The following is a 23657-nucleotide window of genomic DNA, read 5'->3' on the forward strand; positions in this document are numbered from 1 at the left end:
GATCTCGCAAGACAGTACAGGTATTGGCCAGCAGAGCTGGGGTCTCATCTGAGGCTCAGGTGGCTGTTGGTAGAATTCTTTTCCTTGCAGCTGTAGAGCTAATGGAGGCTGCATCTTCCAGGCTGGCAGGAGTATCTCTGACCCTGAAGCTTCCAGTCTCTTTTAAAGAGTTTACCTGATTGCTCAGCCCTTTTTGTTAACCTCAAGTCAACTGATTAAGGGACTTTATCTACATCTTCACAATTCTTTCTTGTTGGCTGTGAAACCTAATCATGGGTGCAGCCTCTGTCACATTTAGAGGTTTTGTCTGCACTCAAGGACAGGAGATTATATAAAGCATGAACTCCAGGGGGCCATTTCAAGATTCTGCTTTCTGCTTCCTTCTCCCAAGGTAGATCTTTACATATTTTGTGCCTGGAATAGGACTGAGGACAGAGGTGTTGGTGGGACTAGGGAAGAAGAGGAATTTGGGATTATCTAGAGTTGGAGGTGTGGGATGAGGAGCCAGATAGCAATGTCTTCAGAGGTACCTTAGAGGCAGTAGTCAGTATATTTATCAGCTGATGGGTAATTTGGATAGTTGTCAAATATCTAGGTAATTTGGTAGTATAGGCACACATTAATATTTAATAATGTTTGTTGTCTCTTTTCCTAATCCTCATTTCTCTTCTTTTTTGCCTTGGGATTCCTGAGGATTATTGATTGTGCATCTAATTCAATCATCTGTCCATCTATCCATCCATTCATTCATCAGCAGTCCTTAAGCTAACATTGAGGAGCAGAGTTTTTAAAATTTATTTTTATTTTATTTTTTATTTTTTCCTATTGAAACATGATTGTTCATATCTGTGGGATATTGCATTGAACATCGATACCTGAGTGCAAAATTTAGTGATCAAATTAGGATAATTAGTGTATTTAACATTATACAATGTAACCATTTTTTGTGGCCCTTTACCAATTTCTTGCTACCCTCCCCCTTTCCCATCTCTGGTAACTGCAGTTCTGTTCTTGAGGAGCAGTTTTTATTGGTCTTTCTATACCTGTCATTTCCAACGATTGTCACACTAGCCATTAGACAATGTTTTTCATTTCAAAATTTACATCATTTTCCAGATGATACTATGAAACTCAGAGAGAGTTGAGTTACGTGCCCAAGTTCACACAGCTCACAAGTGGCAGATATCAGCATGCTTGGTTTCAAATTTCTTGTTCTGTACATATAATGATTATGTATATTCTGAAATAAAAATCACTACTGTCTATATAGTAAGCTTGCAATTTAAAGAGTAAATTGTTAAAATTTCACTAAGAGCAATCCGTATACTTAATGCTTTAAAAATTCATTATGTAGTCATGCTCTTTGTATTTTAGGGAGTTACTTTTATTATTTTATTATACTTGTAAAAAAAGTTTTTTTTTTTTACTTTTCAAAAGAGAATTTGGGAACATGACATTAAAACAATTATCACAACAGCATTCTTCATAACTTGGGTGTTATGAATCATGATATTAAAGCTAAGATAATATTTCCATTTTAAATGCTCTTTTTATGAGTAAAAGAATAGCTATATTGAAGTATTCCTCACAAGCTCAAAGCCTTGAGATAGGGTGACCCTCACTTTCATAACATATGAAATTCACTTCTGTGAAACTGCTTGCTGTGTGACAAGGAAGATTGAATTGCTTAAAAAATGTTGTTGTTTGAAAATCCCCCTTGGCTCTTTAGCCCCCCCCCTTGATAGAAGTTAAAAGCTACTATTAGCCTGCACTTAGAGAAGTTTGAATTTTGTTTGATGTTCCCCACCCAAGCTGCCCCTGAGCAATTAACTGGTTTGTTTCAGCTTCTGTTATCAGCTTGCACTAGGCCTCCCCAAGCCCCCTCCTCATGCCAGGAGGGTATGTGTGACTATATGATAACTATAAGTGTGTGACTATTTGATAATTTTAACTGTGTGACTAATGTAAAAATGCGCCTTTTAAAAGACCCCTTAAACTTAAACTCAGGGCTGCTTCCTTCCAAGCCTTTCTTGGAGGGACAGTCACTGGCTGGCCAATAAAAATCCCCTCTTAAATTCTCAATTGGGTGTTCTGGTTCCTTTTCCATGTGGCAGCCTCACAACAGCCTGTCATATTTGATTACTAATCATTATGATGATGAAGGCTCTACCTGCATCAGGTACCTATTGATTTTAACAGTTTAGTTAAGAAAATGTTTAATTGAAACCAACTGGCATCACAACAATAATGAGAGCTACCATGAAGAATAAAGTGTTTGAGTGAAAATAATTCAAATTAATATCTCAAAAATAGTAAGTTTGGTAGTTCTGCAGAGGTGTATCAAAGAAAATTCAGTAGTAACTTGTAAAGCTAGCTTCATAAGAAAAACTTAATTCTAGTCTTAATATTGTTGTTGAAATGAGAATTTTCTTGATTAAAAACCACATTTAAAAAAAATTACCATTTTCATTTTCGGGTGCCTATGTTGTTAGTTAGTGCTCGTATTAGTAACTTAGTCTGAAGATGTGAGAGTTAGGCTTTCCTTTCTTTCTAGTCATAGGAGTGAACACAATTTCATGAAGTTTCTCATGAGACAAGAGCTGCTGAAAACTGTTAAAAAGAAAAAATGTTCTTGGCTCACTTCCTAATTTTAGAGTTTTGTCATGAAAAATACTGTATCTAAATCATTCATTGAAAAATAAGGCATTGTGAATGTGTAAATGAATTTCCCTTTTAACCTGGGCATCCTGTATTATGACTAATAATTTTTTTTCCTTTTTTAATTGTGACAGCACCATTTTGCTTGAAGCTTTATCAGGAAATCCTACAGTCTCCAAATGGTGCTTTGGTGTGGTCCTTCCTAAAACCTATATTACATGGAAAAATACTGTACACACCAGACATTCCAGAGATTAACAACGTCATTCAAAAGGTCAGTTAAAATGAGTGACAATCTTAGACCATACTAACGCTATACTGGGAAGACATCTTTTAAAATGTTTAACATAATTATTGTATGCATAATTATTTCCTTATACTGATTGAAATTCATTTTGTCCTGAGTTTTTTGCCATTACTGTTGTTTTTAAAGTGGATTTGCTGAGTCCTTCTTTTAGAGGAGACTTTGGAGGCAGGGGGTATTATTTAGAATTATGGAATGAATTTACAGAACTCTAATATTAGAAGTTGAAGACAATTAGAAAGGAGGACTGTTTTAGGTTTTTCAAAGGGGAGTAGTTCCAGGAAAATTTAGAGAAAAATGCTAGTCTGTTTGCTTGGTGCATCTGATGATTAAGAAAGAATCAGACATGGCACATGCACACTGATGCATCCACAGTACCTTTTGTAAGTGTTGTTTTCTGAATTGACTGTGAGGCTTTGCTTCACTCTGTAGAGAATAAGGTAAGGTAAAGAGACCAAAACAGACTTTACCCAGGAGGAATTTAGACATTGTGTCATTCTGCTTGTTTTCCTTCTTTTACATTGTTTAATTTTTCCAATTAAATTTACTACAGTATTTATTAGTAGTAGTATTTGTGATTTGTTTTTTAAAAATTGCGTTGCCCCAGGGTCTTTTCTTGTCTGGTTTCTTTTCAAGTGATTGTGTTGTATTTTCCGGGGGTCTTTTCTTTTTGAATGGTGGCTCGTGAGCCTCCAGGTGCTTTGAAAGGGGATATTTACCCAAGGACATGGGAGTGATTTGATCTTGCTGTCAGACACAGGAGAGGAGATATCTATTCTATTAATGATAAACTTCCAAGCTTCAAATAGTATTAACTTAAAAACTAAAAAGTTACAAGTGGCTTGTGATCATACAAGCAGTTAAGTTATTTTTGATCAAACTCGTTTTTACAAGTTTCACGGTCTTGGTGGCTGTGTGAGGTCATAGCAGTAGTCTCCTGGGAGCTTTCTTTCCCACCTCACTGCTTAGCCAAGGACCTGCATTTATCTCAGCCTATTCTGAGCGGTATTTATGACTATTTTTTTGAAAACATCCTTTTGGAATTATTTGCAAAAGTTTGGACTCTCACAATGGGATAATGACATTCTAGATATGTGCAGGTGTTAGCCGTTCTATTGGGCAGGAGCTCTGGCCCTAAGGCTGCTGTTCCAGGGCTGTGCTTGAGAGAGAGATGTTCAGGCCAGGCCTGGAGCTAAAGCCAATGTTATTCCAATTCCCTTAGTGTATTAAGCTTTTAAAGGTCATGGATATTTTAGAAATTTCATAGAAAATGGCTATATATCACACCTTTATTTTAAATCTAGAATTTAAAAATAGGCTATAAATTTCTCTTTTATGATTATATGGTGTATTACTATGTTAATATTATTAATTATACATATTACTGTAGTTTTACATATTGTGCTATATACTGTGATATGACAGTTAGTATGACAGTCTCTGCTTTTGAAGAGTGCAGCCTGCAGTGAGAAGGCAAACTGAAGAAATAATACAGATATAATACGAGAGATCTGTTCAATGAAGCAGAGGCATAAATTTGGGAGCAACTCATCTTCCTGGAAAAAAGGATTTGGAAAAGTACTTAGAAGGAAGTGGTATGTAGGCCCCTGTCAGAGGAAGGTGGCCCTGGACAGAGGTGTGGGGAGAGGACAAGTCCCATGTGTGTGTTCTGAGAATGATGAGAAAAGAAGAATCACCAAAGATTTCATTGGTTCTTGCTTAGTCCCTTTTAGATTTTATAAGCAGTAATAAGAGCTGATATCTTCATTACTTATTCGATATGGCCCATGGCTTTGCACGTAGATGTGATGGTTTTGTACTTATAAAGCTGACTTCATGGCATTGTACCTGGGATCAGTTATTCTAGCAGTCAGCCACAGCTATTTAGTTTTATGAAAATTGGTCCTAGTCATTAGACTTGTGGTCTGATGTGCACACAGCTGGGAGATACTTGCAGCATTGCTGCTATAGAGCAATATCATCTATAATGTTGGGGTGACCAGTGCTATAAATTATTTACTACTTGGTCTTATTAGTTCCATTATTTCCTATTAGGTGGAACCATATGAAGTTGCCATTTTTACAGGGAAAAAGGCGTAAAAATTGGTAATTTCATATGGTTCAACTCATAACACTGAGGATAGCACCAAGAAGCATGATGTTGTGGTGAGAAAAGTGCTTGTGTGTTGGAAGGCTTCCCTCCTCCCTTTCCTAATTCTTTGTGCAACCTCAGGTGTGTCACTATCCCTCTGAAGGACTCTTCCTCCATCTGTGAAATGAAAGGCTTGATGGAGATCCGTGATTTTCAGTCATGGGGGAGACATTGAATCACTCTGTGGCCTTACCAAGCCATTCCTCACTTAGCCTCACCGGGGGTACATGACCCCCTCACCCCTTGGACCCCTCCATGGATCTGTGTGCACCTCCATCAGCCTCAAAGATGTGACCCAGAAGAAATAATGGTGAAAATTTCTACAGAGTATTAAAGGATAAACTTAGGCACATTAAAATTTTAACAAGTTTGGGCATTCAGCTGTTCATGTCAGGCAGCACCTGAAGGCAAACAGTTCAGCACTCTAAGTGTGTATGGCAGGGGCGGTGCTGAGGCATGAGAGAGGAAACTTTCATAAGGTGTTTGCAGAGGAAGACAAAGAAAATATATTTGGTTAGTTGAAGTGGTAAGTCTCCAGTTGGAGGTTAGTAGTGGTTTCTGGTTGGATAAGCGTAAGTTTTGTTTTACTGTTTATGTTGAATTGGGTTTTGGTTTGCTTAAGTATGAACCCAGGGCACAGTAGCCATCTTAGCTTAATGGGCTCCCAATTATTTTTAAGAGGAGTGATTTAACCCATGAGGGTCAAAATTTGTGAAGGAATTGATGGTGTTTCCCTGTTATTCATCAGGAGCTTCTAGTGCATTAGTATGGTCTTTTAATCTATAGGTCAGAATTGTGTTTGGATTTGTCCCATGTTCATGCAAAAACTGAAGAACAATGTGTAGACACAGCATGGCATGAAAAGAGAGTGTAAAAGTAAAAACAGATGAAAGAGTTAGAGTGTTTTCCCAAGAACAAGTAGCTGCCAGAAATAGCACAGGCAGACTCATCAGGCACGTCTAGTCTCCTGCTGCACAAAGCAGGTTTAGTTTGAGCTCCTTATGGCAGTATGGGTCCATTGGAATCAGACTTCCCCCCCCCCCCAGATTATCTGCTTTATTTTAAGACAGGTTAAAATATTTTTGTTTTTTTATTATTGGAAACACAATAACTGTACTTTTAACAGTAGCAGATTAAAGACATTCAATTTGCTTTAAAATATTTACAATATTTCAGAACATGTACCCTTAAGCACTTAAATACACAGGTGAGAATAGCTTTATGAATAATATTTATCATATTAGACATAAGTTTAGGTACAGTTTGAAATTTTGATTAATTCTATAAGAGCAGTATTCTCACTAAAAATTCAGAATGCTATTAATGAATCGAAGTTGCAGTATATTTGGCAACAGAACGGAAGGAAATGCATAAGGAACTTTTGTAATAGGCTAAGTTGGCTTGGGGTGGAGTAGGAAAAATAGGACCTAAGTAACCAGTAGGAAAAATAGAAGTTAAGTAACACAGTACATGAAAGAAATCAAAATAGCAGATGAACATTGTGATATAGAGGACTAGCCAAAGAAATGCTTCTCCACTTCTCATCTACTCTCCCTACCCTAAGTGAATCATTGTACAGTATATGCATGTATTACAATGACACACTGTATTCCACAAATATGCACAAGTAAATGTTAAAATTAAAAAATTTAAAAACAATGCTTCTCAATCCAAAAACACTTTCCTCAGAGTTTTCCTATATTTTGGGAAGAAAAAAATTTTCATGACATGCCATAAATTGTAGAATGTACTTTTTTTCCCATTTTTTTCTTTTTTTTAATTGTAATGTTTGATTATGCATATTTTGGGGGTAGGATGTTGACTGTATTTGTGTACAATATGTAATGATCAAATCAATATTATTAGCATGTTCATTATTATGAATCATAATTATTTTTTGTGTTCCTTACCCAGTTTCTCCCTAAACCCATCCCCGCTGCCTTTTCTACCTCTAGTAACCACAGGTCTGTTTTCTCTTTCTGAAAGTTCAACATATTATTGTAGTCCATCTTCCTTCCTTCTTTCTTTCCTTAATTTTTCTTTCTTTATTTTGTTCATTCTTTCTTTCCTTCTTTAGTTCCTTCTTTCTTAGCTGCCACTTATGAGTAAGAACATGCAGTATTTCTCTTTCTGTGCCTGACTTATTTCACTTAACATAATTTTCTCCAAGCTCATCCCTATTGCTGTCAATGGCAGAATTCATTCTTTTTTTATGTCTGAGTAGTATTCCATTGTGAATATATACCACATTTTCCTTATTCAGTCATCCACTGATGGACATTAGGTTAGTTCCATATTTTGGCTATTGTGAACAGAGCTGCAGTGAACATGGGAGTGCAGGTATCCCTTCAATATGATGGTTTCCATTCCTTTGGGTATATAACCAGAAGTGGGATTGCTGGATCATATGGAAGTTCTATTTGTAGTTGTTTGAGGAACCTCCAAACTGCATAGCTATACTAATTTACAGTGCCACCAAAAGTGTGGAAGAATTCCCCTTTTTCCACATCCTTGTCAGCACTTGTTATTTTCTGTCTTTTTGATAATGGCTAGTCTGACTGGCATGAGATCATGTATCAATGTGGTTTTGATTTGCATTTTCCTGATATGTGACGTTGAAGATTTTTTCAACAAATGCCTGTTGGCCATTTATATGTCTTCCTTTAAAAAATGTCTGTTCAGCTCCTTTGCCCATTTTTAATTGGACTATGTGTTTTTTTTACTGTGAAGTTGAGTTCAATGTGTATTGTGGATATTAATCCCTTGTTGGATGTGTAGTTTGCAAATATTTTCTCCCATTCTGTAGGTTGTCTTTTCACTCTATTGATTGTTTCCTTTGCTGTGCAGAAGCTTTTTAGTTTTATATAATCACATTTGTTTAATTTTATTGTGTTGCCTGTGCTTTGGGGTCTTATTCATAGTCTTTGCCCAGTCCTACTTCCTGAAGTGTTTTGCCAATATTTTCTTTTAGTGGTTTTATAGTTTCAGGTCTTATACTTAAGTCTTTAATCCATTTGGAGTTGGTTTTGGTATATGGTGAGAGGTAAAGGTCTAGTTTCATTCTTCCACATGTGGATATTTGATTTTCCCAGCACCATTTATTGAAGAGGCAGTCTTTTCCCCAGTGTATGTTCTTGTTGCCTTTGTCAAAGATCAGTTGGCTGTAAGTACTTGGGTTGATTTCTGGGTTCTCTATTCTGTTCCATTGGTCCAAATGTCTGTTTTTATGACGGTACCATGCTGGTTGATTACTATAGCTTTGTAGTATAATTTGAAATCAGGTACTATCATGTCTCTGCCTTTCTTTTCTTTTCTTTTTTATTTTTTGTTCAGGATTTCTTTGGCTATTTGTGGTCTTTTCTTGTTCCATATGAATGTTAGGATTGTTTTCCAATTTCTGTGAAGAATATTATTGGTATTTTGATGGGGATTGCATTGATTCTGTAGATCACTTTGGGTAGTTTGGACATTTTCACAATGTTATTTCTTCCAGTCCAAGAGCATGGGATGTCTTTCCATCTTTTTGTGTCCTCTTTAATTTCTTCCAACACTGCTTTGTAGTTCTCATTGTAGAGGTCTTTCACTTCCTTGGTTAAATTGATTCTTGGGTATTTTAAGTTTTTGGTGACTATCATAAATGAGCTTGCTTTCTTGGTTTCTTTTTCTGCTAGTTTGTTATTGGAATATAAAAATGCTACTATTTTGGGGTGTTAATTTTGTATCCTGTAACATTACTGAAATTATCAGCTCTAAAAAATTTTTTTGTAGAGTCTTTAGGTTTTTCTCTATAGAGGATCATGTCATCTGCAAACAGGGAGTGTTTGACTTTGTATTTTCCAGTCTGGATGCCCTTTATTTCTTTCTCTTTCCTAATTGCTCTGGCTAGCACTTCCAGTATTGTGTTAAATAGTAGTAGTGAGAGTGGACACCCTTTGTTCCTGTTCTTAAGTGATAAGCTTTTAGCTTTTCCCTGTTCAGGATGATATTGGCAGTGGGTATGTCATATATCACTTTTATTGTGTTGAAATGATTTCCTTCTATACCTAATTTTCAGAGTGCCTTTCTCATGAAGAGATGTTGACTTTTGTCAAATGCTTTTTCTGCATCTATTAAGAAAATCAAATGGTTTTTGTCATCGATTTTTTTAATGTGGTGTATCACATATATTGACTTGAGTATATTGAACCATCCTTGCATCCCTGGGATGAATCCTATTTGATCATGGTATATAATTTTTTTTATGTGTTGCTGTATTCTTATTGCTAATATTTTGTTGAAGATTTTTGCATCTATATTCTTCAGAGATAATGGACTATAGTTTCCTTTTTTTGTTGTACCTTTGTCTGGTTTCGGTATCATAGTGATGCTTGCTTCATAGAATGAGCTTGGGAGAGTGGACTCTGTTTCAATTTTTTGTAATAGTTTTAAAAAAATTGGCATTAATTCCTCTTTAAAGGTTTGGTAGAATTCAGCAGTATAGCCGTCTGGTCCTGGGCTTTTCTTTTTTGGGAGATTGCTGATTACTGCTTCAATCTCATTGTGTGTTATTGGTCTTTTCAGGTTTTTGTTGTTTTTTTTTTTTAAGTTTTAACTTTTTTTAATTTTTTAATTTTATTTTTAGTTTTTTTCTTTTATTTTTTAAATTTTATTTTGTCGATATACGTTGTGGCTGATTATTGCTCCCCATCACCAAAACCTCCCTCCCTTCTCCCTCCCCCCTCCCCCCAACAATGTCCTTTCTGTTTGCTTGTCGTATCAACTTCAAGTAATTGTGGTTGTTATATCTTCTTCCCCCCCCCCCGGTTTTGTGTGTGTGTGTGTGTGTGTGTGTGTGAATTTATATATTAATTTTTAGCTCCCACCAATAAGTGAGAACATGTGGTATTTCTCTTTCTGTGCCTGACTTGTTTCACTTAATATAATTCTCTCAAGGTCCATCCATGTTGTTGCAAATGGCAGTATTTCATTCGTTTTTATAGCTGAGTAGTATTCCATTGTGTAGATGTACCACATTTTCCGTATCCACTCATCTGATGATGGACATTTGGGCTGGTTCCAACTCTTGGCTATTGTAAAGAGTGCTGCGATGAACATTGGGGAACAGGTATACCTTCGACTTGATGATTTCCATTCCTCTGGGTATATTCCCAACAGTGGGATAGCTGGGTCATATGGTAGATCTATCTGCAATTGTTTGAGGAACCTCCATACCATTTTCCATAGAGGCTGCACCATTTTGCAGTCCCACCAACAATGTATGAGAGTTCCTTTTTCTCTGCAGCCTCGCCAGCATTTATCGTTCATAGTCTTTTGGATTTTAGCCATCCTAACTGGGGTTAGATGGTATCTCAGTGTGGTTTTGATTTGCATTTCCCGGATGCTGAGTGATGTTGAGCATTTTTTCATATGTCTGTTGGCCATTTGTATATCTTCCTTAGAGAAATGCCTGCTTAGCTCTTTTGCCCATTTTTTAATTGGGTTGCTTGTTTCCTTCTTGTAAAGTTGTTTGAGTTCCTTATATATTCTGGATATTAATCCTTTGTCAGATGTATATTTTGCAAATATTTTCTCCCACTCTGTTGGTTGTCTTTTAACTCTTTTAATTGTTTCTTTTGCTGTGCAGAAGCTTTTTAGTTTGATATAATCCCATTTGTTTATTTTTCCTTTGGTTGCCCGTGCTTTTGCGGTTGTATTCATGAAGTCTGTGCCCAGTCCTATTTCCTGAAGTGTTTCTCCTATGTTTTCTTTAAGAAGTTTTATTGTTTCAGGATGTATATTTAAATCCTTAATCCATTTTGACTTGATTTTAGTATACAGTGAGAGGTATGGATCTAGTTTCATTCTCCTGCATATGGATATCCAGTTATCCCAGCACCATTTGCTGAAGAGGCAGTCCCTTCCCCAGTGAATAGGCTTGGTGCCTTTGTCAAAGATCAGATGGAAGTAAGTGTGTGGGTTGATTTCTGGATTCTCTATTCTGTTCCATTGGTCAGTGTGTCTGTTTTTATGCCAGTACCATACTGTTTTGGTTATTATAGCTTTGTAGTATAGCTTAAAGTCAGGTAGTGTTATGCCTCCAGCTTTATTTTTTTTGCTGAGCATTGCTTTGGCTATGCGTGGTCTTTTATTGTTCCATATAAATGTCTGGATAGTTTTTTCCATTTCTGAGAAAAATGTCTTTGGAATTTTGATGGGGATTGCATTGAATTTGTATATCACTTTGGGTAGTATGGACATTTTCACTATGTTGATTCTTCCAATCCAAGAGCATAGGATATCTTTCCATCTTCCTGTATCCTCTCTAATTTCTCTCAGCAGTGGTTTGTAGTTCTCATTATAGAGATTTTTCACCTCCTTGGTTAACTCAATGCCTAAGTATTTTATTTTTTTGGTGGCTATTGTAAATGGGCAGGCTTTCTTGATTTCTCGTTCTGCATGTTCACTATTGGAGAAAAGAAATGCTACTGATTTTTGTGTGTTGATTTTGTATCCTGCTACTGTGCTGAAATCATTTATCAATTCCAAGAGTTTTTTTGTAGAGGTTTTAGGCTGTTCGATATATAGGATCATGTCATCTGCAAACAGGGACAGTTTGACTTCATCTTTTCCAATCTGGATGCCCTTTATTTCCTTCTCTTCTCTGATTGCTCTGGCTAGTACTTCCAACACTGTGTTGAATAGAAGTGGTGAGAGTGGGCATCCTTGTCTAGTTCCTGTTCTTAAAGGAAAAGCTTTCAGCTTTTCCCCATTCAGGATGATATTGGCAGTGGGTTTGTCATATATGGCTTTAATTATGTTGAGATACTTTCCCTCTATACCTAACTTATAGAGGGTCTTTGTCATGAACGAGTGCTGAACTTTATCAAATGCTTTTTCAGCAACTATAGAGATGATCATATGGTCCTTGTGTTTGAGTTTATTAATATGGTGTATCACATTTATTGATTTGCGTATGTTGAACCAACCTTGCATCGCTGGGATGAATCCCACTTGATCGTGATGAATAATTTTACGTATGTGTTGCTGTATTCTGTTTGCTAGTATTTTAGTGAGGATTTTTGCATCTATATTCATCAAGGATATCGGCCTGTAGTTTTCTTTTTTGGTTATATCTTTACCTGGTTTTGTTATCAGGATGATGTTTGCTTCATAGAATGAGTTTGGGAGATTTGCGTCCGTTTCAATCTTTTGGAATAGTTTGTAAAGAATCAGTGTCAATTCGTCTTTGAATGTTTGGTAAAATTCTGCTGTGAATCCATCTGGTCCTGGGCTTTTCTTTGTTGGGAGTGTTCTGATAACAGCTTCAATCTCCTTTATTGTTATTGGTCTGTTCAAATTTTCTACGTCTTCACGGTTCAGTTTTGGGAGCTTGTGTGTGTCCAGAAATTTATCCATTTCCTCCAGATTTTCAAATTTGTTGGCGTATAGTTGTTTATAGTAGTCTCGAATGATTCCTTGTATTTCAGATGAATCAGTTGTGATATCGCCTTTTTCATTTCTAATTTTTGTTATTTGAGTCTTCTCTCTTCTTTTTTTTGTTAGCCATGCTAATGGTTTGTCAATTTTATTTATCTTTTCAAAAAACCAACTTTTTGATTCGTTGATCTTTTGAATTGTTTTTTGGTTTTCAATTTCATTCAGTTCTGCTCTGATTTTAATGATTTCTTTCCGTCTGCTAACTTTAGGTTTGGATTGTTCTTGTTTTTCTAGTTCTTTAATGTGAAGTGTTAGGTTGTTCACTTGCCATCTTTCCATTCTTCTGAAGTGAGCGTTTAATGCAATAAATTTTCCCCTCAATACTGCTTTTGCAGTGTCCCACAGGTTTTGGTATGATGTATCATTGTTTTCATTAGTTTCAATAAAGTTTTTGATTTCCTGCTTGATTTCTTCTTGGACCCATATGTCATTAAGTAGAATGCTGTTTAATTTCCATGTGTTTGTATAGTTTCCAGAGTTTCGTTTGTTATTAATTTCTAGTTTTAATCCATTGTGGTCTGAGAAGATACATGGGATAATTCCAATTTTTTTGAATTTATTGAGACTTGATTTGTGACCTAATATGTGATCTATCCTGGAGAATGATCCATGTGCTGATGAGAAGAATGAATATTCTGAGGTTGTTGGGTGGAATGTTCTGTAGATATCTGCCAATTCCAATTGGTCTAGAGTCTTGTTTAGATCTTGTGTTTCTCTACTGATTCTTTGCCTAGATGATCTGTCTAATATTGACAGTGGGGTGTTCAGGTCCCCTGCTATTATGGTATTAGTGTCTATTTCCTTCTTTAGGTCTAATAGAGTTTGTTTTATAAATCTGGCTGCTCCAACATTGGGTGCGTACATATTTATGATTGTTATGTCTTCTTGATGCATCAGTCCTTTTATCATTAAGTAGTGTCCCTCATTGTCTCTTTTTATGGTTTTTAGTTTAAAGTCTATTTTGTCAGATATAAGAATAGCTACTCCAGCTCGTTTTTCTTTTCTGTTTGCATGGTAAATCTTTTTCCATCCTTTCACTCTTAGTGTGTGTGAATCTTTATGGGTGAGGTGGATCTCTTGTAGGCAGCATATAGTTGGGTCCTGCTTTTTGATCCAGTCAGCCAGTCTGTGTCTTTTAATTGGGGAATTTAAGCCTTTTACATTGAGTTGTTATTGAAAGGTGTTGATTTATTCCTAGCATTTTATTGGTTGTTTGGTTGTCTTAGGTGTCTTTTGTTCCTTGCTTTCTGATTTACTGTTTGGTTTCTTTGTTTGTTGGTTCCTTAGGTTGTAGATAGTGTTTTTGTTAGCTTGTTTTCTCTTCATGAATGCCATTTTTATTGTACTAGCGGGTTTAGATTTTTCTTGGCTTTTTATGGCAGTGGTAGTTATTTTTCAGGACCCAAACCCAGTACTCCCTTGAGGATTTCTTGTAAGGGTGGTCGTGTGGTAGTGAACTCCCGCAGTTTTTGTTTGTCTGAGAAATATACTATTTGCCCCTCATTTTGGAAGGATAGCCTTGCAGGGTAGAGTATTCTTGGCTGGCAATCTTTGTCTTTTAGTATTTTGAAAATATCATCCCATTCCTTTCTAGCTTTTAGGGTTTGTGATGAAAAGTCTGATGTTAACCTGATTGGGGCTCCCTTATAGGTGATTTGACGCTTCTCTCTTGCAGCTTTTAAGATTCTCTCTTTCTCTCTGAGTTTTGCCAATTTGACTATGACATGTCTTGGAGAAGGTCTTTTTGGGTTGAATACATTTGGAGATCATTGAGCTTCCTGGATCTGAAGATCTGTGATTTTTCCTATACCTGGGAAGTTTTCTGCCACTATTTTGTTGAATATGTTTTCAATGGAATCTCCATTTTCCTCCCCTTCTGGAATACCCATGACTCGGATATTTGATCGCTTATGGTTGTCTGATATCTCTCTCAGATTTTCTTCAATGTCCTTGATTCTTTTTTCTTTCTTTTTGTCTGCTTGTGTTATTTCAAACAGCCCATCTTCAAGTTCAGAGATTCTCTCTTCAACTTCGACAAGCCTGCTGGTTAAACTCTCCGTTGTGTTTTTTATTTCGTTGAATAACTTCTTCAGTTCAGCAAGTTCTGCTACATTTTTTTTCAGGACATTGATTTCCTTGTATATTTCCTCTTTCAGATCCTGTATACTTTTCCTCATTTCATCATGATGTCTAGCTGAGTTTTCTTGTATCTCATTCAGTTTCCTTAGAATTATCACTCGAAATTCCTTGTCAGTCATTTCAAGGGCTTCTTCTTGTTCTATAGGATCTAGAGTTTGAGATTTATTAACTTTTGGTGGTGTACTTTCTTGATTTTTTGTATTTCTGGTATCTTTTTTTTGGTGTTTATTCATTGTGGCAGGGGGTTTCACAGTCCACCGGTTTGAGACTAATGACTAACTAGGATGTTGCTGTGGTTGCCAATTTGGTATGGCTCCCTCCGTGACTGCTCAGTTGGCCTCTAGTGCCTTGTGTGTGTGGTTGCCTCAGGTCTTGGGCTTCTCCGGGGAGCCACCTTTCTGGTCAGCTTGGACTCTGCTGGGCTGGTGGATCACGTACCACAGGGTTTGTGATCTCTGTTGAGCTTTCACTTCCTGTGCAGGACTTCTCCCCGTTCCGTGTGCTCTGGCCCAGGCTGTTAGATCGTGCAGTGGCGACCCCACCGGGTGTGTGGTTTCTGTCAAGTCTCCGCCTCCCTGGCCGCACGTCTCCCCCCTCTGTGCGCACTGTGCTGGGCTGGGGCGTGTCTTCTGCAACCCTCGTCTATTAGCTGGGCCTTCAAGACCCTGCTCGGCACCGCCTCGCCCAGGAAGTCTACCAGGTTTCTGCTAGGCACCGACGACCAGTCTCTCTGGGTGCCTTTGTAGCACTGTGTAGATCTTTCTCGGGTCTTGTTTACCTTTGTATCCCCCCGGTATAAACCGAGTCTAGCGCCCGCCTGCAGCCTGCTCTCCGGCAGGTTCAAGCAGACCTGGGAACTCTCCTACCACACTATTCCCAATCATAAATTCGTTAGGCTTTTTTCCAAACTGGTGGCCGCAGAGATGGTATCTGCCTCCCAGTAACAGGAAGTTTACCGGGGGCGGAGTCCAGGGTGTGGTGGAGTGACAGTCGGCCCGCCCGTACTTCCTTGCCCTCCCAACACTGGCCGGGGACGCCCCACGCCACCAGCCCCGCCAGAGAACCGCGGAGGGAGTGGGAGAGGAGGCCGGCCCGCAGGCTCTGGAAAGCCCCGCGCTGGGCCAAGCAAGTGGGAGGGCTCAGTGATGGCCGAGTGGGCAGGGCTGCCCGCACCTGGGAAAATGGAGGCAGCACCGGGGCGGTGAGTGGCCTGGTGGTGCAGGCGGGAGCCGGGTGGGCATCCGCCCCCCGAACAGAACTGGGCCAAGGGTCACTCACAGGGTTGTGCCAGGTCGGGTGCTCACTCTCTGTCTCTCGTTTGTAGCCTTCCATGTTCTCGGCTGCTGCCGCCTTGGGCTATTCAGTCGCGGCGCGGCTCGGGCGCTCCCAGGAATCTTCTTTAATGCCGGCCTGAAACCTCGAATCCTGAATAGGGCTGCTGGCTGCCTTCAGCGCGGCCCCGGCCTTCGGGATCCTGGCTGCATCCACAGCAGCCCTGGCGCCGTGTTCCCTGTTTTGAGACTCGCTTTTGCAGCTAAGAAACAGTTGTTTTCCTGCTCCACACTTCAAAGCTGTTGCCTGTAAGTGAGGCAGCCTCTCCTGCCGGGGGCAAAGTGGCGTTCAGCCCCCACGACCGGCCAGCAGCTGCAGTCCTCCCTTAAGAGATGGCGAGAGGAAGGTCCACAAGTTTCCCGGCTGCCAGAGGCCCAGTGGCCACCTTTTCCACCTCAGCTACTCCGTGCCAGCCGCCGCAGCCGCTGCCATCTTGAAACTCTTAACTATTATTCTATGGTTTTGGGTTTAAAATCTGTTTTATCTACCGTAAGAATAGGTACTCCTGCTCATTTTTGATTTCCATTTGCATGATGTAACTTTTTCCATCCGTTCACTATTAGTTGTGTCCATCTTTATAGGTGAAGTGAGTCCATTGAAGACAGCATATAGTTGGGCTTAGCTTTGTAATCCAATCCATCAGTCTGTGTCTTTTGAGTGGGGTGTTTGATTCATTTACATTTAGGGTTGTCATTGAGAGGTATTATCTTACTCCTGCCATTTCATCACTTGTTGTTTAGATGTTCTAAATGTCTTTTGTTCCTTCTTCCCTTTTATTATTCATCTTCAATGTTTGATGGTTTTTCGAGTTAGTAAGATTTAGTTTCTTTTTATTTCTTGTTTTCATTTTTGTTCTACCAGTGGGTTTTGTTCTTTCTTATGTATTCTAGGTAGTGATTATCATTTTTCAGATTTCAGATACAAGACTCCCTTGAGAATTTTCTCATATGGCCAGTGGTGTGATGGTGAACTTCTGCAGTTTTGGTTTGTCTGGGAAATACACTATTTCTCCCTCATTTCTGAGGGATGGCCTTGTTGGGTATAGTATTCTTGGCTGCCAGTTTTTTTCTTAGTATTTTGAATATATCATCCCATATTTTCCAATCTGTAGAGTTTCTGTTGAGAAATCTGCTGTTAGTCTGATGGGGACTCCCTTACAGGTGACTTGTCACTTTTCTCTTTTTGCTTTTAGGATTTTTTCTTTGTCTTTGAACTTGGCCAGTTTGACTATAAAGTGTCTTGGAGATCTTTTTGGATTGAATCTGTTTGAGGATCTTTGAGCTTCCTAATCTGAATGTCCTATACCTGGGAATTTTTCCATTATTATTTCATTGAATAGATTTTCAATGCCTTTCCTTTCTCCTCCCCTTCTGAATACCCATGATTTGGGTGTTTGTTCCCTTAAGATTGTCTGCTAGCTTTCTTAGATTTTCTTCATTTTTTAAAATTCTTTTTTCTTTTTTTTGTCTGCCTGGTTTATTTGTAAAAGACTAACTTTGAGATCTGAAATTCTTTCTTCTGCTTGCTCTAACTTGCTGCTTAAGCTCCCCATTGTGTTTTTTTATTTCATTGAATGAATCCTTCAGTTCCAGGAGTTCTGTTACATTCTTTTGTAAGGTATTAATCTCTTTGTAAATTTACCCCTTCATATCCTGGATATTTTTTCTCATTTCATTGGGTTCTCTAACTGATTCTTCTGAGAAGAATTCAGTTGCTCAGAATTCCTTTTCACTCATATCAAGGGTTTCCTGCTGTATGGGATCTGGTACTTGAAAATTGCTGTATTCTTTTGGTGGTATCTTATTTTTCTGCTTATTTGTATTTCTAGTATCACTACGGTGATGTCTGGTTATCTGGTAGAACAGTTTCTTATATTACTCTGGAGTGGGCTTCAAGGAAGAAGACTTCCTCCTCTTTTTGCAGGCTCTGCTGTTGACTCTCCTTGTGTCAATATAGTTGCATGTGGCAGGCTGCCTGCAAGGTGGTCTTCATTGGTACTGTGCTGGTGAGCCATCTTTGCAGCAACCATAGGTGTGGTGGTGGCTGCGGTGGATCACTTGCATGGAAGCAGTGTTTGTGGTATGCTCCTGCCTTCTCTTTGGACAGGGAGAGGGCTGCCTGGGGCATAGACTATCTTGTTTTAACCCTGTTCTCTCCCCCTGGGCAAGTTACTTGAACTCTCATGCTATTTCTCCCTTTGCACAACTGGAGTAAATAATAACTATCTTGCAGTGCCATTTGGAGTATTGAAAAAATTATCAGAAATAACTTTTAGAAAATAGTACATGAATGTAGTTTTGCTTCTCAGCCCCCCAAAATGTTATTCTTGGAAAGGAATTCTACCATGTTTCCTCAGGGGAGTAGGATGGGCAAATGTTACCTTTCCTAGGAAAGAGGAAGAGGTGGTGGGGAGACTACTGGCTCTCAACCAGGCTGGGATTGGAACAGTTTTGCCCTCAGTGCCTTGCTTCCCCTCTGCATAAAACTGGGTCAGCTACTGGAAATAGACGGTATGTGAAAATATCTGGAGACATCTTTAGTGTCACAAGTAAGAGGTACTACTGGCATGTACAGGGTGTAGAAACGGAGGTGCTGCTAAATATCCTACAGTTCACAGGAGAGCCCCGCCCCCCTCCAATAAAAATGATCTGGCCCAGAATGTCAATGGTGCTGAGGTAGAGAAACCCCATTTAGAGGGATATATTGTACCAGGCAGGAAAGGTGAGGGGCCCAAGGGAAAAGAGGGATAAAAGTAGAGGAAGCTGGTGGTCAGGTATATGTACTGGCTTCTCCTCTCCTGGTGACAGACCTGAGCAGGGGCAGTGGGCAGAGAGAGCTTGGCCCTAGCCCTGTGTGTGTCTGTGGGAGAAAAGGAGAGTGGTCTCCACACATGGTGGCCCTGAGCCTATGCAGTGACCTCAGCAGTGAGGTTGAGCAGGGAGGGTGCCAGAATTAGCATCTCTAAGCATGGGGTGGAAAGGAGCTGGGATTTCACTGATGCTGGTGTCCTGAGCCCAGGTGTTGAGTTTGGGCTTAGGGACCTGCCTTGAGCCAAGTGTAGTGAGGGCAAGTTGGCCTGTTGGCCTCAGCAACGGGGGTGGGGGGTTGGGGGGGGTGTGGGGCTTAGGACCAAGGTGGCCTCAGGACCAAGGTGGCCTCAGCACAAAGTTGGCCTCAGCATGGGGCTGGAGCTAGACAGCCTCAGCTAGGTGGGTGGAGGATATGGTCAAGGCTGAGAGAGAAGCTGCAGTGAGAAGGATGCTGCAAGGCAGAGGAGCCCAAGGCTTCCAGTGAGATGTGGGCTGGGCAGGTGAGGCTGGGCCATACCACAGAGAGGCAGATGAGGCACCTGGCTGTGGGGGTCCCAGACCCTTCCCCCTGACTGCCATGAGGCTGTTCCAGGAGAGCATCTGGGGGTCTGAGCATTAACCCCAAAGAGCCTGAATCCCTCAGAAGGTGCTGTTTGAATAGGGAGCAGCAAGTGCTGTCCGCATGAAATTTTAGGACCTCCTGCCCTCCTCGCTACCCCCAGTGGGTAAAACTGGGTCAGCTACCAGAAATAGAGAACTTTGTTTTCTTTGCAGATCTGAGCAGTGGTGTTAACTATTCATCTTTGTAGCATCATGTGTGCTGATGCTCACGTGGATCTGGACACAGAGCAGGTCCCAATAAACGTCAGTGCTGCCCTCATCACCTTCATGGTTGTCTGTCTGGAAGCAGCCTGTAGGAAGGACTCCAATAGTCATATTCACATCCAAATATTCCCGTAGTGCTCAAGATGGCAAAACTTCTCACATGACCTCGTGTGTCACTCCAGTATATCACTATAGTCCGCACACATCTGTGGAATTCAAGTCCTACTCTGCTCCGAAATACAGTGCGGCTAAGAGGCACAGCCTTGACTGCGGTGTTAGAAGGATCCTTCTTCCTTTCGGGCTAGACCTCCATTGATAGCACCTGTTGGAGATGGACCACCAGCAGCACCCTGGGCAGCGGCCCCTCTCCCGCCCACCCTCTTTCCCTTGTGCCCCAGCAGCAGCCACCCCAGCCTTCAGCTTCAGCTACTGGAGGGCTCCAGCTGGATTTCACTGGCTTCCTTCTGCCCCAGCCTTTCTTCAAGAGCTCCAGCCCATCTATACCAGTCCCTCCCTGCAAGTACCCTCTAATGAGCACTATGTGTTGTTGCTTTGTAATTAGCACACAGTAAGTTTAACTTTTATTTTTTTTGGTGTGCTGTTCACATACCTGCCCAGATTTATGTAATTGCTCCCACAATCAGGATATAGGACAGTTCCATTATCTCCACCCAAAAACCCACATTTCGTCCCTTAGTGATCACACCCTCTTCCCACGCTTCACCCTGGTGACTACCCATCCGTTCTCTGTCACTACAGTTCTGTCTTTCTGAGCATGCACTGTCAATGGGATCATCAGCCTGCAACCTCTGAGAATGGCATTATACATTCAGATAAGGGTTGCGATATATCCAGGTGGTTGTGTGTATCCATGGTTGACTCCTCTTTATTGCCCAGTAGTGTTCCATGATGTGGATGGAACACAGTGTGTTCATCCAATCAGCTGCTAAAGGCACTTGTGTTTTTTAGCCTTTGGTGATTATGAATAGAGCTGCTTTCTTGCTTTTATCATTGCTGGAAATTATCTCATTGATTTATAGAGTTACTTGTTTATTTTTTGTCTCCTGCTGTAATTAAAGCCCAAGGAAAGGCAGTATCTTGTCTGTCTTCTTGGCACTATCCCCAGTGCCTAGAAAAGTGCTAGAAATACAGTTGGAAAATGGTTGTTGAGTAAATTAAATAGTGATTATCTGGCTTTTGTATCCGCTGGAGTCATAGGCATTCCCGTATTAAATATACCAGGGAGAGAATAAGCTATGTGCTGAGCCCTCTGGCCCATCCCAGGACCAGGGCCCTCGGTCATGGCAGCAGTTGTACTTGAATTGTGTCTGAGTTTAGCAATGATAAGTGCCCTCCTGGAGAGTGGGCTCCTGTGGTCATTAAACTTATCTGTAGACCCTGGGCCAGCCATCTTACATGGACTGTCTCATTCACTCCTCACAGCCACCGTCAGAGCTAAGAGCTAATATTACCCCATTACATAGATAGGAAAACCAAGGCTTGGAGAGGATGAGATAACTTGTCCAAGGTCACACAGTTAGCAAGTGGTGGGTCTGGAATTCAGACTGAATCTGTTAATTTGAAGACTTTGACATACCAGCCTGTATTAGTTCGTTGGACTGCCACAACAAAGTGCCACAGACTGGGTGGCTTCAGCAATAGATGTTTATGTTCTCATCATTCTGGAGGCCAGAAGTCTGAGATCAAGGTGTGTGCAGGGCTGATTTCTCTCTTCTTGGCTTGGGGATGGCTGTCTTCTCCCTGTTTCCTCATGTGGTCTTTCCTTTGAGTGTATCTGTGTCCTGATCTCCTCTTCTTATAAGGACACCCATCCTATTGGATTGAAGTCCACCCTAATGACCTTATTTTAACTTAACTACCTTTTTAAATAGGATCTTTAAAGACCCTATTTCCAAATACAGTCATATGCTGAGGATTAGCACTTCAGCATATGAATTTTGGGAGGACACAATTCAGCCCATAACTGCCTCTTTTTACCAATTGAAAATGGAAATATTTGGAGTCTGTGAAACCTACAAACCCAGCCTTATGGTCTGCAGCTGGTTATGGAATCACGTTGAATTACAGTATTGTGAGGGAGGCAAGTTTGCTAATTACTGCATGAGCGTAGGGCTGTATGAACTGAAAATAAGCAGGAGGTGCACAAAACCAGCTGTCAGTCATCCCTCAGCAGCTCCTCCTTGAGCTCCCGCTGAACCTCAGATGCCTGTGATGTGCAGTGCACGGCGTTTGAATCCTCTGAACCCGCCGGGGCGGGTCTGTCTGATTCTTCTGTGTCAGCTGCAGAGCCTAGCACAGTGCGATGATGTGCAGTGGGTTCTTCTGAAAGCTTGTTAAATTGCACTGAAGGTGGAAGATTTTTGCTTCAAAGCCAGTTGGAGAAGGGGGAGATGTGGTTCACATTGCTTTCTTAATTAAAATTTTTCTCTAAAAGTTGAGCTAAGTGTTACTTCCACCTTCCCTTTGGGCACTAGAGACCTCCTCCATCAGAGAACCAGGCATGACTGTTTTATTCTGACAGTAGTTTGCTCTGAAGTTACTGAAACAGACATCAGACATGCCCAGCTATGGGGGTGGGAGGACTACTGATTTGTGCCTGAGCAAGTTTCTGCAGACTGAGGCGGGCCTGCAGCTGGTGGCAAGCAAGCAGGGCTGTGGTGGCCGATCTCTAGTTCTCTCTGTAGCCCAGGCACCTTCTGTAAAAAAGGCTCTGTGCCGGGGACATGAGTCAAGGAGTGAGAACCAAGTCTCCCTCTGTCCCCTGAGCCCATCTGGTGATTGTGGTCGCCCTGTGGCTATTGTGCAGAGTCCTCCCTTACATGAGGCATCAGGTCTGTCATCCTTGCCTCAACCTCCCCTACTCCAAGCCCTAGGATTTATTCCTGTAGCTTCCCACCTCTTCCAATAGTTTTTTAAAAAAATATCAGACTGTGTTTGAAATTGTAGCTTTTGATTCTTAAAGTGATCTTGACATATTTAAGTAATTTCATTACTTTTTCTTAATAGTTCTTTTCATAGCATCTGCTTTTTAATTGTTTTCTGAGCATAGTGTTCATTTTATCATTAGCCAGTTTATTAGTCAAGGTCCAAGCAGAAAAGAGAAAACAGGCCAAGTTTAATATAAACAATTATTAATATAAAAGGTATTGGAGTGACAGGGGATTGGCTAGCAGTGGTGAAGAGAACTCTAAAGAGTGCGGCAGTGGTAGATACAGGCAGCAACTCCCACTCCTAGGGCTGAGGCAGAGCACCCGAGGAAGGGACAAAGCTGGAAGTGGTCTCCCCATCTCATTGCAAGAGCAAAGCTGTGGCCCACTGGATGGCGGAGAAAGTCATTCAGGTGCCACATTGGTGACACTTGCTGGGAATCTGTACTCTGGGGTCCCAGGAGAAGTTCTGCACTTCTGAACTCTCTGCAAAGCTGCACAAGAGCATGCCTGGGGATATCATCAATAGGGCTCCACCACAGCAGCATTCCCTGGAAACCACTCACTGAGATGCTGTGGATATTGGTCATGGGAAGTCGCCTTGTGCTGCTGCTTCACAGAGTAAGGGGCCTATACATCATAGCTGGAGTGGTGGGTATCTATGTAAACATGTGGACCACACTTCTTATGGCTTTGGGTAACAATGTGAGATGTTTCATCTATCAGAACTCTGCTTCTGGAGGGGCATTTTTGGGAGGATGAGAAGTCACACAGGTTAAAAATGAACACAAGTATTGCTATTTTTATCATTCAATGGACATAAAGCCTGATGATTAAGTAACTCGAATGAAAATGAAAATGCTTGGCTCTATGAGACTTACCAAAGATGAAAAATGCCAGCAAAGTGGAAGCTGCCCAGGACTGGAGACTATAAATACAGCGAGCATGGACTGGAGGTGCACAGGTTCTGCACCGGGACTGTTGGCGTGTGCAGAGCATGCGTGAAGGGGATT

At 40.6% G+C, this 23657-nt stretch overlaps 1 protein-coding gene across 1 annotated transcript in view; it reads left to right on the forward strand.

Annotated features, from left to right (window-relative positions):
- Positions 1 to 23657, forward strand: part of ABCA13 (ATP binding cassette subfamily A member 13) — a 446769-nt gene that overhangs the window by 114385 nt on the left and 308727 nt on the right. Inside the window, exon 27 of the mRNA XM_063086601.1 lies at positions 2793 to 2932. Coding sequence (XP_062942671.1) covers positions 2793 to 2932 — 140 coding nt within the window. The remainder of the gene's footprint in view (positions 1 to 2792; positions 2933 to 23657) is intronic.

The sequence above is a fragment of the Cynocephalus volans genome, chromosome 2 (assembly GCF_027409185.1).
Source record: "Cynocephalus volans isolate mCynVol1 chromosome 2, mCynVol1.pri, whole genome shotgun sequence".
NCBI classification, from domain to species: domain Eukaryota; kingdom Metazoa; phylum Chordata; class Mammalia; order Dermoptera; family Cynocephalidae; genus Cynocephalus; species Cynocephalus volans.